The following is a 16915-nucleotide window of genomic DNA, read 5'->3' as shown; positions in this document are numbered from 1 at the left end:
TCACTTAGCAAGCGCACATCTACGCCCTCTCCACAATTATAAGCAGCCTCATCTAAACATCGGACTGATTGTAATTCTACACTTTGGGCTCGCTAATAACCTGCACTAATCCACACGGAGTATAACATATCATTACGCCGAGATGAGAATACAGTACACTGATGAAGGAGTGGGCGGGAAGAAAAAAAGGGAGGAAAGAGAAGTGCGTCGAAAGTGCTCATTGGGAAAGAGAGCGAGAGCCTCTTGATGTTCTGTGTAAAGTCTCCGTGGGCTGTAAGCCTTGCACAGAGAGCCCGCCAGGAAATCCCAGATGAGAGGATTCTCCAGGAAGGGGACAGAAGCAGAGCGGGGGCATGAGGAAGCTCTCCACCGCCTGGACTCAGCTTTTTTGCCGAACCACACAGATAGAAAATCCTGCAAGATCTCAGAGCAGGTAGATGACGTCAAAGAGCCCTGTCCATCCATGACTTCACATCTCTGCAGAAACAAAGTCTAACAGGAATGACAGGACTTTAAAGGGATAGTTCACCCAAAATTCAAATTTCACTCATTATCTACTGGGTGTCAATGCAAATCGCGCGAGATTTGCACAGACACAGGCAAAGCAGTGAACTGAGACACTGGGAGCTTCTGCTACAAACAAGCTTGAAATATAGACTTATTTAATTTTTTTCGGAACAATTTCTCATGTTGGGGCTTCAATACAAGAGGGACATTACAGACGAGCACTATGGAGGTATTTGGATATTTTTTTGGTGCGTCTTTTTGGACGAAGAAAAGTGAGGCCCATTCGCAACCGTCATATTGTGGCTGCGCTGAGCCCCCCTGTAACTCCCCCTGGACTCTGAAACTTCTCCCAGCCCTTAGTCGACATGAGGGTGAAATTTGAATTTTGGGTGAACTATCCCTTTAAGTGATTTCAGTGTCACAGACAAATTCCCAGTGTCTGAATAAAAACATGAAAGTTTTTTGCTTAAGTTGATAATGTGAAGTGCTCGTTGTATTTGTTAAATATCGTTGTGGGTTTTTAGTCTCGACTCATGGAAAAAGTGACGTCCAATCACGTGAACTCCGTCAGCGTCTCCAGCACTAAACAGGAAATTACAAACTGAGTTGATAGTGAACACTGAGGCAAGTCTGAGGCGGCACAGGAATGTGAGTCATTTAGTGTCAGGCCGGCATTAAATAAACAAAGGGAGGTGAGGATGATTGGATGCAAGGGAAATAATTTCAAAATAAAACAGGAAATCATAAATATAGAGCCTGAGCACTGTCAATTTTAGGGGAAATCATAACAATGATAGTTCTGACTCATAATAATAATAATAATTTCAAAAGAGCAAAAAAGTCTGAAAAGACAGTTTTTCAGTAAACATCCACAGAGAGCATGATGGGAAATAATGCTGGAAAAACTTTGTTTAAGTCTTGCAAATACTGACCCTGCAAGATTCCCAGTCTTTTTAAAGCCTGACCACAATCTCTGTGACTCACGACACGTTGTCTTTAAATGTGTGAGGGTATGAGACTTCAGTCTTTTTAAAAGTCTTTTCAAAGTCTACCAGTGTGTGGTAGGCCTTATATGGCACAGGGAATAAAAGTCAGACTAATGATAAACCCTGGATATAAAAGTAGTGTAGAGTAGTGTCACATGTTGCCTTCAAAGCTCTTTGGTGATTTATATCCCTCTTTGAGTAAACGAGGCCTCAGGCAGGATTCAAATAATTTACAATTAATAGTCCACACTCATCATAATGAGGGATTAAAGCGTCATCAAACAGAAATACAAGGTGCACTTAATGAAGATCCTCCGACTATCAGCAGAAGAGAGGAGAGACGGATGAGAGAAAGAAGACAGGAGCACTGACTGATATCCAGAAGCTGCTGTCATTCACTGTTCGCCTGCTGTAAGTCTGGCAGAGGATCGGTGCCGTCTTCAGACTCTCAAATCGTTTTCAGCAGAGTTCACTTTGAGCTCTGTGACAAAAGAACAGCGATTTCAAAAGCGTCTCTCCCAGGCAACATTTTTAGTCAGAAAAATGACCCTTTGAGAACAATCTTTGGCAAACTGGATTTAATTGAGGATGAGTTTTGAATCAAGAAACGTTTTGGGTTTTTTTTTTCTAATTGAATTGTGACCCCAGTCTCTTATATACATTAAAATAATTGCCGCCGCTGCAATTTGATGAAGTCGCAATTACATGACTCTGCAGAGGGCTTTTAATTTGAAGCGATAGATAAAGCAGAGAGACAAGGGGCGACACCCAGCCAAGGCGAGAGAGATGGAGAGAGACAGAGAAGAGAGAAAAAGGAACAGAAGAGAGATAAAGGGGCGGTTAACAAGCTAATATTAAGTTAGATGGATTTTTATTACCTATTTATGTTCCCCAATATCCCCCCAACTTTCACTGCCTCCTGTGGATTCTCTGCAGACTCCCTTCATAAAAAGGAGGATTACAGAGTTTTTATAAATACAGGCAGTTTGAAGACTTTGTGCAGTGCCATGCAATTCTTTGTGGCTCAGGGGACAAACTGGTAGTGGTAGGTGGATTGTCCACCAATCAGGAGGGTGGTGGTGGTTCAGCTCCCAGTTCCTTCAGTCCACATGTCCACCTGAGACAAGAAACTGAAAGCACAATGTGTGTAAATGTGTGTGTATGATAAGTAATTGATAGATGGAAGTGTGCAATTAGGAGGTAAAAGTGCTGTATGAATGGAACTTGTAGTCTTAAGTGCTAAGCGTTGTCATTGAATCTAAAAAAGCACTGTATAAATGCAAGTCCTTGGTTTTTCAATTAACAAGTTGTTGTCTTTTCAATGTTCATTGGTGAATATCCTTGGATTTATAGCAAATAGATCTGAAAAACAACAACTTGTTGGTTGTTACAGCTCTACTCGGCTGCTGAAAGAACCATTTGTTTGACTACCTTCTGTTTTTTGTTGTTGTTGTTGTTTTAAATTTCGCCGTCTTGTTGAAAAACCGAGAACAGCTGAGATGAATCTGTGACATTCAATTGTCAAGTCCATGGCACACTCATGGAGGCGAACACAACACTTGAAATGAAAACTGAGAAGGATAATTACATGTGTTACACAATTCATTACCATCCAAATCATGCCCATGACCTTGTTTGTGTGAAAGAGTGTGGACAAACCAGCCTGAGCAGACCTGAGTGCCACAGAAATGGGGGGTGGGGGGGCAATCACGTAAACAGAAACAGATAGAACTGTGGTCTATGGGAAAATACTAGTATACAGTAATGCTGAGGGAAAGAATATGAATTTAATACAGCGCTTAACTGGAATGGGGAGGAGCTCAATAAGCACACACAGCATCCTTTCCCAGGCAGCAGGACTGAATAGAGGATGATTATTACACTCCAGCTGCACTATGGGTGTCTGAAGCAAGACGATGGAGTCTGCAGAGAGACGCTCCACACACACACACACACACACATATGTACACGCACACACATACACACAGAGTAGATACTGTATATTGTATAAAGGATATACATGATTGTAAATGACTATCCCAGACTGGCTGGAGAGAGCTCGGCTTGTAAAATTATATACCTCTTACTACTTAAGAGCTCCATACTACATGACTATATTATAGATCTGAGCGCAGACACCTAATGCATCTCAAGCACTTTCATTTTGAAGAGCCTCCACACTGTAGAGCATAACGTGTTCAATTCAACTTTTCTAAAGGGAAGATAATAAACTACATCTCATCTAGGGCTCAGGTTTTTTCTTTTTTCTTTTTTAAATGCTCCTTCATTTAAAAACACATCACATCGCATCATGACTTTAGAGACTGATGCTGCAGTGGTGAAGAAACTACAGTTTGTTATGTCACTTTTATATCAATGAATTCAAGGTTTTGAAATTCTATTCATTCTTATATAAGTTACAAGTCCAACAAACTAAATGTTTTAGAGACAGGTCTTTCAATGCCTTAGAGGACACGACTACTAAACACACAGGTCCTTGCCTGACATCAACCTGCTGAAGTCATTAGTATGGGACAAATGTGAGCTGCTGTTGCAGGTGCTTTACTATGTTTTCCTGATGAGCTCTGCTGGTGGTAAGACCAAGCCGGCTGCAGCAGGCCCGGCTGCAGAGCTGACAGGTATTCTTCAGGGAGCTGCCAAGTGCTGTTAGGATAATGGGAGGAATATCGGCCCGGGAAGTGGAGGGGGGTGGTGGTGGTGCAGCCTCTCTACTGCATCTCTGCACTGTCTGTGGACTCTAACTAACTCCTCTGTCACAAACCCTCAACGCTGACGATCCTGCACGCTGAACAGAGCACAGAGTCTGAAGCGGGGTTCAAAAATCATTTTTCAATGAATCTTCCTAAAACCAGGATCAATTCTGCATTTTGAATCCTTATTAATCCAATCATAATATTCATTTTTAAAATGACAAACGCTTGCTGCAGTGGAGTTCTGTAAACACGCTAACATTGTGTTTACATTTACTGTCACTCACCACAGCTCATTTTGTGCATCTGTGAGGTTTAAAGGGACAGTATGGGACTTTATTGGCTTTTTATTGACAAAAATCAAATATCGCTTTCATAAATACGTATTTCACTGAAGTGGAATCGCGCCCGCATACAAACGAGCGCTTTCTCGTACCTTAGAATGAGATGTTACAAGTCGTTACAAACATACAGGGGGGGTTCACCGAACCTTCTCTGCCATGTTGAATCGCCATGTTTTACGTTCAGTGTCACCGTGGCCGTCAGTAACCACAAACTCGGGCCGCCGGAGCTTCTCGGCTCGGGGAGAAAGTTTTCCAGACAGCGCCTGTTAAAACTGTCACCACCGTGTAGCTAGTGTGAGGAAGGACGGAGGCACTGGTGTTGCCTTCAGGTGCAGTCAGACACCTGAATGACGCCGTGAGTGACGCCGTCGGCAAACCGACTGGATGTTATTTTACTCGACGAGAGAAAGCCGGTAAAACGTGGTCAGGTAAACAATACGACATCGCCATGACAACATATTGTCACGCCTGTATTGTTTTGCCTCGTGCTGGCGGACCGTTTGTTTACATAGAGGCTTGTTTATCCTGATACATGCAGCGTGTGTTGTTTTTCTGACTTCTGCCCGAGTTTACGTAAACGCAACAGCAAGAATACGTGCCGACATGCAACCGCACCGCTAGATGGGGGTAAATGTCACATATTGTCCCTTTAACAAAGGTGTTGAAGACATTTTCCCTCTGAGAAAAGGACTGATTGATGATCAGAACTATTAACTAACCAATTAATTATCATGTCAGCAATGATTGCAGCCTGTGTATATGTGTGATCCACACACACACACAGGCTTGCCTTGCATGCGTTTCTGGAGGTGTCAAGGCTGCCGAATCCTCGTCTCAAACTGAGTGTGAACAAAGCCCATTAGCAGGGGATAATTGTATGAATAAACTCCCACAGTTCACAATAACACTCAGGTATCCCTGTAGCACAATCGCTGGCAAGACTAAAGGTGAATACAAAGGTGTCAGCAAAACACTAATAACGCTGCGAACACTTGACTAGGCTTGGCTAAAGGGAATCTAAGGAAATTTCAAGGACTGCCAAATTACATTCTTCAATTATTTATTTTCCACTCCTCGGTAATGAAGATCATTTCAAACACTGTAAGAGAAATTAAAGCCTCTAAGTTGAGTGTGTTATTGAAATACACAGCGATGTCGTCCGCTGGGGTCAGACTGACAGATGGCGATACATCCTGTCACATATATTTAAAAGTCAGCGTCGCTCACGGTAAAATACAATCGACTACACAGCGTGTTGGTAACATTCAGACGGAGAAAGAGCTTTGTCAGTGATGTAACAGGCTGGGAAAACATGATAATTAATTTAAAGTCCCTCCCTAATTAATAAGAGGTTTAGGCGTTCAGACAGAAGCCTGATGGTTCTTATTTAGAGGCGAATGCAGACAGTGAACCCAGGATTGTGAAATACCAACAAAATCACCCTGTTTCCTCTTAAACCAATTATATACAACAGCCCTTTACCTTTATCTGCAGTTAGAGGGAGGAGATAATGCTATTGTAATTAACCTGAAATTAATACGACAGCGGCTGAGCTGCGAGAGAGGAAAGCCCCGGGACTCTCACTCACACTTGCAGGACCAGATTTCTCCTCCTCCTCCTCCCTCTGACTGGAAGCGAGCAGGAAATGCCACTTGAGACATTACTGTATCACAATAGAGGAGGCCCGCAAAGGCAGCCAGAAGGAAACGCTGATGCTTTTTATGACGGCAGGAAGATTAACAATACCTCATTTAAAAAAAAGAAAAAAAAAAAGAGATAAGGTAAATGGAGAAACACAACACTGTAAAGTCTTCACAGTTTACAGCAGGGGAAGCGTGGGAGAGAGAAGTAAAATGAACAGGAGGAGCAGGTGGAGATCTACAACACGCCAGCAGCAGTAATACCTTTTGGCAGAAGTTCCTAACCGTGTGCCCGGCTCCAACGCGGGGGCCTCGGGGTACAATCTGAGCGCGAGCCGATAATTCTGCTTCCATTGCTTCGGCGGAGCCAAGTTATTCCTTTAATTGAAAATCATCTTCGCAATACAACAGGGACAGAGAGCAGCACCTAGCTTATTACAGAGCGCCGAGCGAGCACAGCTCAGCTCTCTCCTCTCACACAGAGAGTTTTCTCACACAGTGATCTCTGGTGTTATTTGTGGTGGTACACCAGTATCTCCACTGGCTCTGCAAAGCAAACCCCCCGTCTGCACTCTGCACACACATCTCATGAGCTGTAACAATGAATCGGGGCTTTGTGAGACACTTTCTCGATGACTCGCCGCCGGCTCAGTGGGCAGATCATTGTGAATAATCTCGAAAATAATATTCAAGACTTGATGATGGGATTAGGCCAGATTGACCTTTTCCTATGTTTTCACAATGATTGCACTTGAGCAACTTTTGTCAGACAACAGAAACACATCTTCCATCTACACACCAGTACACAGCATGGGGAGCTAAATTGGCAGAATCCACACAGATTAGCCTTTTGCACAGCGAGAAGTAGCTAATTATTTCCTGCCCTGTGTTACATCTCTTGTGATATGAATGCTAATGAGTACATAATTACCTTCAAATATTTGAGGAAACTCTGTAATTGACTCAGCAAGTTTACTTTGAAACCTCAGCGGTGGTTCTTTTGCCAACAATGTGACTTCACCGACCAGCATTTGATGCAACGCTTGACCTTGATCGGGAGGCATCTGCCACACCTAACACACCGCCACACCGAGTTGTTGCATCAGACATATGCAACAACAACAACAACAACAAAAAAAAGAAGACAAAAACACCCAGGACCTGTCTGACATGCTGTTATTTATAATCTCTGAGCTGAGGTTGCGTTCTGCTGAAGCAGACACCACACTGTCAGTGATGAGAGAGCAGTGTGACATCAATACTGCGCAATGTCCCGTAGAAAAGAAGAAGGCTGGGTAGATGAGTAATAAAAGATGCAGGGAGAAAAGATGCCTGGGGTCAGCCGCTGCTGATATCAAACCGCCAAACAGTCTTAAAAGCCAGGCTGACAATCTTGAGACAACTGACAACCGAGGAGATAAAACAGAGGGTGCCACGGCAACACTTAGCTCCAATTTAGCTGACGAGAAAGTTTCTTAATATCAGCCGCCGCCGCCGTCGCATGTACCTGCTCTACTTCGCGTCGCACACACACACACCGTCTGAAATGTTCTTGCGTTGGATCGCTGGAAACAGATGAAGGCAATTAACTTCCAGTGTAACCCCACTGAACCTCTCAGCCCGCGTGGAGCAACTGGTTTAGTCGCCCAGAGAAAACAAAGAAAGACCTAACCGCTCATTTGGCCTTCACAGTGGAGAAAACGGTTGAAATCGACTACCAGTCCTCCTCTCTTCTCCCCGAGACGGTGAAAGAAGCAGAAGTACTTTTTGACACAGCATGGGACGCAGTGTACCGGCTGCTGACAGCGTCGTTATTTGGCCTTTTTGAAATACTACGTTTAATAAGTGAACCTTGGGCTCGGTGCAGAGTGGTATGAGCCTGACCTCCAAATTAATGACTGTTAAAATAGATTTGCAGGCTGGACGTCTCCTAACTATTTCAAATGGGCCTGGATCCCGTTGCTTTTTCTGACAAAAGAAACCGTCTGAATTCTCATTTCATCTCCTCGACATCTGCACACGAGACAAAAAAAAAGAATAAAAACATTATTGGAGTAGTACATTCACGGTCCATTCTTATTTATACAATAGCCGCATGTGTGTTTGCAGAGTCTTGTTCACCAGTGTGCTTTCATAATCTCAATAGGTTACAAGGTTGCACTTGTGGTTTCACAAATGACTGTTGTGAGTGTTTGATTTCAAGAGCAGGGGAGGTATTTTAACCATCACTTCTGAAACTTACTAAAGTGTAGCTGAGCTGTTCTGCTAATCGCGATGCATGCACGGTATGGAAAACAGAAATGCATTAAAATAAAGACCCCGTGCAACACTGCATAATGAATGTGAAAGTATATATAATCTTTTTCTAATTATTTCTAAATTAAGTGATGATCTCACAAGTATAGCCGAGTTTTTTTGCAGGTCTGTTCTCAGTATTTGCTGTCTCTGTGTGTGTGTGTATCAATTTAAATGGCTTCTAAAAGAAGAGCTGAAGTTCAGGTAGAGAATATGATGGCCAGATGAAAATTCATTTCATGTCTCCACAATCTCTGTCTTCCTTTCTTTTAAACAAAAGGAGACAGAGGTGTCAGCTACAGCAGTGAGACAACTTCATCTAAATCCCCCAAAGGTCGATCACAGAGTGGAGCTGCCACTCACTGAAATCTAAAACTGCCTCCAGGGCCCACCAGCATCTGAGCTGCAGGGCTCTGACTTTATCAAGTATTTAGCCAGACAGACTCACACACACACACACGCGCGCGCAAACACACAAAAGGCCATTTCATCAAATGCCAGCCGTACTGAAAGGCTGTCTCTTGCTGCATGTGGCAATCCCGAGCCCATCTGCAACCACAATCAATGACTGACACCTCCATTACACGTCCCCAAAACAACCCACGAGACATTCTAAAGGTGACAAATCCAACGTTAATATGGACTGCAGCTGATATTAATTGTGACACATTTATAACCTGAAGAGTCTTAGAGCCTGATGTTTTCTGCTACCCATGAATCTCAGCATCTGGGATTTAAAGGCTCCAAACCAACACAGTGTAATGACTGGGAAAACATACCTCTGGGGGAGTTTACTTAGGCAAAATAAATATGTTCAGTGGAGAATGTTCTCTAGCTTTAATAATAGCTTGCATGTTGACGCCGTTGGCGCTCATCTTTAAGTTATGCATGCACCCAAAGTCGTACCTGCCAACAGCTTACAGCGAGACTCTTGTCTTCTGGGGTACATGGGGAAGTGGGTTTTCCCAGGCAACCGGTGCTTTCAGCCCAACGCTTGACCCACAAGAGACAGACAGGTCGTCCAGTGTCAGCTCACCCACCGGCAGCCTGGCACAGCCTCGGCTCAGCTGCAAGCTCATCACTCCAGAATAAGAATAAAAGCCTCCACTAAAGCGCTGGGCTCAGTTGTTAAGAACGCTCCATAAAGACTGAGTTCACAGTCTGATATTCACTCAATATTTCCCCCTAGTCTTTATTTCCCACACATTAAACTTTGTCCCCAAGTAATAATGCTGCTTACTCTGTCTTAACAGAATACAACTCTCATTGAAAAATAATAGATATTGATACCGTGAGAAAGTAAACACACAAGACACAGGATCGATAATGATCCCTCAGGAGGATAAAATATGTTTTGATGAGTGCCTCAGCTGCAGACGTTGGTCATTTCACCAGGTATTCCCACAGTGTTTCATAGTGCAGGTGAATCGCGTCGCCTTAAACAAACAGAACTTCTGCAAACATCCTCCTAATAAATTCACTTTGGCGCTTTATGAAACCTATTATCAGCTGTCAGTGAAGAAGGGCACAGTTAGTTATTCCGCATATACAAGTAATTCTTTACAGTGTGACTTTTGGTCCGGCCGTAATCTAATATTCAAACTGAAGATGAGATAAACTTAACATCAAATCAAAAGCGCTTTAACAACTTGGCTGCACAATTTCCTGAGGGAAACTCTGTCTAAATGTACGTTTAGTTCAATCAGATAAGATTCACAGTTTCCAAAGTCATTTCTTTTCTTTTCTTGGTAACGTCTATCACACCTGCTGGAAAACCTGATTGACACGACAGTCCTTTGGATTGGATTTTGACATAACATACTGAATTTGCTTTAACTAAAAAACTTTACTTTGGAAATGCTTTGTCTGAAAAATCCATATAAAAATCCATATTGGTGCCAGTGGTCATTATGTAGTATAAGTGACTATCATTTTAGATTAAACTCTTTACATATTAAACTGAGCTGAAGTTTATGGAGCAATCACTTTACACCAGCACATTAACGTCCAACATGATGATATATGACAGCTGACAGGTTCTCATGCACTGATTTCATAGCTGAATCTAAATTATGTAATAAGATTTGTCCACATCAGTGCCCTTTGTTTCACCTTGGTGTGTTACACACCATTAGCCATCTGTCAAGCTAGCCTAGGCAGCACAGCAGGAGTCTTCCCAGACAAAGCGCAAGCTGCTTGGCACGTCCACAATCAATACCGAGGCTCCTGAGGACGGCCTGCCGGCGTCCCACCATCAGTCACTCACACATCTCAGCCTCATCATATGTGAACAACACCAGGTATTCGTGTGTCCTCTCTACTCCACGTCCGACTGTGTCTTTGACAGGGTGCCAAGGACCGTCACAGCTCATTGTATTTGTCATGGAGGTCCCAGCACGCCCATGCTTGCATGTGTCAACTTTCACTAAAGATTCTCGTTAAAGTTACAGTCTGACACCCTCAGCCCAGCCAACCAATCACAGTTAGAGTTACAAAGCGTCTTTTAATAGTTTATCTAAGGAAAGTGAAATCTTTTTTTTTTGTTTGTTGTTGTTATCTCGCTGATATTTGCTGGAGGTGAGTAAAAGGTTTGCTCTTACAGGTCTAAGCAACATTTTTCCGTTTCCTATGACAGAAAAGAACCATGTTGCACAAACATGTCGGCTTCATACTGATGATAACAGCAGCGAGCAGTCTCTCCAGAGGTTACAGTATAAACATAAACAGCTGAGACCATGAAAGAGGACACAAAGTCCTGACAAAAGGGTACAGAATAATGACTTCACAGGATGTTGACTCATTTCATTCTGATTCATCACATTCAATTTCAGCACTCGCTGATTTTTGCTTGTTCCAAAGCGACCCCGCGTCTCGCTGTAAAAAGGTTACTGTCGTCAAAAAATACTGCGCTGTAATTAGTGGTTAAGAGATTAATCAAATCTTCAGCGGTGTAAATCCAAGGTCAACTCGCTCGCAACTTGCTCCGTTCCCTCCCATCGCCCCCACGCCCAGCCCACCCCACCCTCTCACCTCGACCTTTCGGATGACAGCGACTCTTAAAACAAGATGTAAAAGTGTTCCAGCTTTGTCTCAGTGGTGAGCCAAGAAGGAGTAGTGTGGAACCACTTAGCTATGCACTGATTAAATAGGCCAGCTGTCATTTGTCTTAGCCACCATCTCACAGCAAGCCACTGGGAGCTGTACTATTAGAATTGCCTCACCAAGCAGCGCAGCCCATAGTTAATATATAATTCCCTTTCAGAATGAATAATAGCAAAGTCATGCTGACCTCCAAACAGAGGCGAGGAGGAGGATGGCCAAACTTTTGGTTAAGACTAAATGACAGCGTCTAATAAATAAGACAATGAAGGGTAAATAATGAATGCATTTGAGTCTCTAAATATAGTTTGTGTTGGTCATTGACACTGTATCATAGAAAAAGAAACCGATGAGAGGAACTAGGTAGAGAACACACTGTGAACCATGAATGCAGCACAGTTGTATTACATAGGGAGAAAAAAAAGACTTGTTATAGGCAGCCACTATCCAACCATATCTGAAATAATGGCATCAACTCGAGTTGCACGCTCGTCACAGGTGCTGCTAAATAAAAACACTCTCACTTTCCATAACCACGCACATGCCGGTCACGTAAGGAAAGATGCGCACTACAGAAACATGTGCGTGTTTTAATATGATCATGTCGGTTTCTGTTACTGCAGATTGTTTCTAAGTGAAGGAGAGTGCTGGGTTGATCACAGACAGAAAGCACAGAGCCCACAAACTAAGATAAAAAAAAATAAAAACAGCCTCTCTCGCCTCTCTGTCTTGTCGCTACAGCATCTCCTTTCTCCTCCTGGTTCCTTCCTATTAATCAGCCACTTTATTTCACTCTTGTAAAAGCCCGCCGTCTCCGGTTTTGTCGGCTCAGCTTTTTTTTTTTTTCCCCTTCCCTTGGACAAACTTTTACATAAGCAGAGAGAAATCAGGTGCCTTGTTCCAAAACTCAACCGCATTGTAAATATTGTTGAACGCTTTGTTATGTCAGAATTAATAGCGGCCACGTCTGGCGGGGAGTGCAGCGATGACAAGAGCCATACTTTTTCTTTTTCATAGTTACTGTTCCTCAAATAGACTTGAGAGAAGGCATTTTCTGAATGAAATCCAATGACTCCAAACATATAAAACCGAGATGTAAACTGATAAAAAAAAAAGGAGGAAAAAAAAAGAGGGATGACTCAAATTTTCACTCTGCCATATTTCACACCAAATGTAAGAGGAGGGTAAAATACGAGGCAGGGAATTTAAAACACATGGTTGGAATTTATGTAGTAACCAAGACTGTGTTTTAATTGCAACCATATTTGTTAGCTTACTGCACTTGTGGGTGGGAGATGGTTTTCTAGGGTGCAGGGCGGGGGCTTCACAAATTACTTACGGCCTCAGTGAAGAAACGAAGCGGCTGCGTCTCTATTTTCTGCTCCCAATGTGTCACTCACCGCTAACCTGTTCCAAATGAGAGCCGTCTCAGGGTTGTCAGTCCTGATGGCCCTGCAGTCTGCCACACAACGGTTTAAAAATATGATTTCATAGCCACAGAAGAGCTAAAGTTTAGAGTTCGCTCCATGTGTGTGACTGTGTGTGTGTGTGTGTTCAATTGTCCCTTTAGATAAGCTGCCAGTCTGTGATCTGACCTACAGGAAGCAACGTTTCCTCTCACCACCCAAACCTGCAACTACAGGGATGCGGGAGAAAAAAAAAAGAAAGAAAAGTTGTCCAAATGCATTTCTGAACAATCATAGCATTTTCTGTGTTAGCAAAATTACAAAAAGAGGACCAACAAGGGGTGGGTGGAAACATTTCTCATGACAGCACATGCTCCCGTGGGCAATTTATGCTTAAGACTCAATAGATATGTGTGGATCTAGAAAATAATCCTGTTGCTTAGAGTTCCCTGGTTTACCTTCTACGACCACGGCTCTGTGAAGTTTCCTCTCAAGGAACAGACGATGAAACAGAATTAATGAGACAACACTTGATATTAGCATCAAAAAGTATTTCTGGTTAATTCATCACAGAACTGGGAGACAGCTAAAAAAAAAAAAAACATTTCCCTGAGGCCTTGTTAAATCACTTGTGAGATGCCATAAGAATAACCAGGCTTTCAAACCCCTGATCCCTTTGATTTATGCCAGGCTGGTTGGTATTTGACAAGAAAAGAACTATGTAATGTAATTAGCTTCAGGTCAGGAGAGATATGACAAATCTATCACCTTACTCCATCTTTATGATATGAACATGGGTCAAAGAGTGAAGTCCAGGAATGAGCCCGAAAGCTGAACTTCCATTTACAGTTTGTCAATAGTTTGATTTGTATGTGACTGCCATGTAAATGTCAATGTATTCTGTCAATTAAACAGACGATCCAGGTTAAATCCAGCCTGATGGCCGGCCCTCTGACAATGCCAATGGGACTGAAGAAGTTTTTTAGAGGAGAAAGTCAAGCTAATAACACAGGCTAGTCAAATATCTCTAACAACTGTGTATAAACTATTAGTGTTGTTGAAGGATTCCAAACGCATTAAAAACACGTTTCCAAAATAAGAGCAGTACAGGTTAGCAGTGTGACGTTTCTGAAACCGAAACTAAGACCAAAACCGCAAACTATAATAACTACCTACAGCCTTATCAAAACAATTATCCAAATGCTGTGATGTGAACCACCCTGCATGGTAACTAAATCCTTTTTTTTTTCCTTTTTTTTTTTTTTTTTTAAATCACTGCTATGCAATATGTAGGAAGACAGTGGCATTTATTATTAATGCTGCTGTGAAAAGACTGAAGGAGACGGTTTTCCTATATTCGTTAATAAAGCCACGGGGCCATTACCAGAGCAGTTAATGCTGGTATGACAAAAGTTTTGCTGAAATAGAAATAGGTTCACAGTGAAAGCTGCCAGCGTAAGAGGTCTCACAGAGCGCTCATTAGTGCTACTTGGTCAACACATGAAGTATTAAAAGTGCAATGGCTGTGCACCCCACCAATCCTCTGCAACAGTGATGTGGCAGCTGCCTCTCTTTCTACTAATGACTCATTCACTCCAGGATCCGGCGAGGCCCATGAGACTTTTCTCCAAGATTTTTGAAGAACCTTGACTTTCAACATCTCATGGATGCTTTGAGAATATGTTGGAGCAATCATTACCATCTCAATAGTAAACTTTTCACGCACACACATGCACAAACCACAGGCTCATATCGGCTGGATTGGAGTGAAAACAACAGAGCTCATTTGGGAGCTGTAGTGTGAGATGCCAATCAAAGCTTTGGTATAACCCACTGAACTTGTCCATCAGTCAGCATTAGTCTTTCTCACTCAGCTGTGAGCCCTCAGACCCTCTAATGGACATATGTTAAAAAAACAGGGGCGGGAATCAGTATTCATGTTGCAGGGCACATTACACACATTAAAAATAACAATGCGCTGTCGTGAAACCAGATTCTTCTGGAAACTGCATTTGCTACATTACTGACAGAGCAGAACCAGGATGTTCTGGGGGATCCCCAGAAAATTCAGGATTAGATCCATTATGCTATTATTTAAGTCATTCAAGTGTAGCAAAATGGTCTTTAAGCCAGACTGTTACTCTCATATTTCACACTGCCCAATACCCATCACCCAACTCTTCTCTAATATAGCACACTTTAAAGGTTCCTGGATATCTTGCCTTCCTCATGGTGGTTTATGAGGTTTCCCCTTTTTATCTATACAACCCATCAATCATTCAAGTGATACTACAAAAAGTAGTCCTGAATCAAGTGTATTATCTGCACTTGTAAACAGCTATGGAAATGTATTCAAATATTACACCTAGTGCCATAGGTAGTCACAGATTGTGGGCCCATACATCAGCAAATGTGGTTTAATGCAAATTTTTAGAGGCTCTTAAAATCAAATGGTTTATTAGCAGCCAAATAAAAGTCTTAAGTCATAATAGGAAAACATACAAATGTATGCAGTAAAGCTGAGAGTAGGATATTAAGTTGAGACGTGTTTTCATCAATATTCATGTCACTTCTATAAAGTATACATTGAAATGAGAATGTATTTTTAATTAAATCTCTCAGTATAAAGTCAGTAACACTGGGCTCCGGGCACTTTTTGTGAGGGTCTACGTTCTGTGTTGTTAAAAACCCCCCTGAAGGAGAGAAAGAGGGGGAGAGAGTGGAGGCTAAAACAGGACTGTGTTTCCAGGTAAGACCGCTTGCTTTCAAAGACTTTTTGGAGGGGAGAAGTGTCAATAAATAAAGCGACAGTGAAGCGTGTCCATGTGTCAAAGACGCGACAATAAACGCGAACAACTAACAAACTAAACAGTTACAAGTCATGCGTAGCCTGTTAGTAGCTGGTTAGTTTGTAGCGAAGGCCCCATAACACAGGAAACAGCGCTACAACTAGGCGCGCCTCTAACAATTCCCAATCCTTTCACACACACACACACACACACACACACACACAGCCCTCTTCCTCACAAAAGACACACATTCCTTGTTTTGCGTTTCATGCAAACTGCCTGCAAAACTGCCCGTACTTTACATTTGCACACCCGCTTTAAAAGGGAAATTAACCCCCAGAGTCCGCTACACAGCAATACGCGGGGAGGCAAAAACAGCCGGTCGCTTTCTCAAAACAATCCTTCCCAAACTTGTGCAATCTGAGAGCACAGAGCTAGGACGAGCTAGCGATGGAGCATGCGAGTTTTCTTACGTACCAACACCATACTTTTCCTTTTTGGTGGGGACCCAGCGAGACATTCTCAGTGTCGAGGCTTCCCCCGGAGTCGTCGCTTCGCCTGTTAAATAAGGTCCCGCCGTGACCTCCGCTTGTTAATGTGTGGACTTTTTCTTCACTTTTCTCTGAGCTTTGGGGAGCTACTCCGAGCAGCCATTTTCCACCGGTGACAGGACGCTCCGCAAGGGGGAGGAAGGGACCACAACCTTTTCACCCTGTAGGCGTTCATACAGCTGAACGTCCACTGCTGCTTCCACTGAGGCGGAGACTACAGCACTGATGAAAAGTTTTATAATGGCGAAAAGTTGACTGTAAATTCAGAAAAAGTTATATATTGTGTTTTTATTATCTTACTGTTTCTTCTATTTATTCTAATTGGATTATTTTATCACAACATATTGATTAGTGTGTATATTTTTCTTATTTCTGTTTTATTTTTGCTCTACCATTATCTGATATTATTATTATTATGTGTGCCTGCTACCCTACTTGAATTACCTTTAGGATCAATAAAGTATCTCTATTGTTATAAGGAACTAATCCACATGGTGAGTCGTTTGTTCCCAACAGACAATACACAAAGATACAGGGAAGACTTAATGGCATTTTTTCCCCCTCATATTTTACAACTCTTATAAACT

The 16915-nt window shown here is 42.5% G+C and overlaps 1 protein-coding gene across 2 annotated transcripts in view; it reads right to left on the bottom strand.

The window, feature by feature from the left end:
• dock1 (dedicator of cytokinesis 1) overlaps nucleotides 1-16457 on the bottom strand; it is a 181537-nt gene extending 165080 nt beyond the window's left edge. For both annotated transcript variants that reach the window (XM_085760739.1, XM_085760740.1), the window contains exon 1: nucleotides 16255-16457. In XM_085760739.1, the coding sequence (XP_085616865.1) occupies nucleotides 16255-16297 (43 nt within the window). In that variant the 5' untranslated portion in view covers nucleotides 16298-16457. The remainder of the gene's footprint in view (nucleotides 1-16254) is intronic.
• Nucleotides 16458-16915: the final 458 nt, after the last annotated feature.

This window comes from Trachurus japonicus, chromosome 19 (genome assembly GCF_045865225.1).
Source record: "Trachurus japonicus isolate A0001 chromosome 19, Traja_1.0".
Lineage (NCBI taxonomy): Eukaryota > Metazoa > Chordata > Actinopteri > Carangiformes > Carangidae > Trachurus > Trachurus japonicus.
The sequence above is the reverse complement of the archived record's forward strand: the minus strand, read 5'-3'. Positions and strand labels throughout refer to the sequence as shown.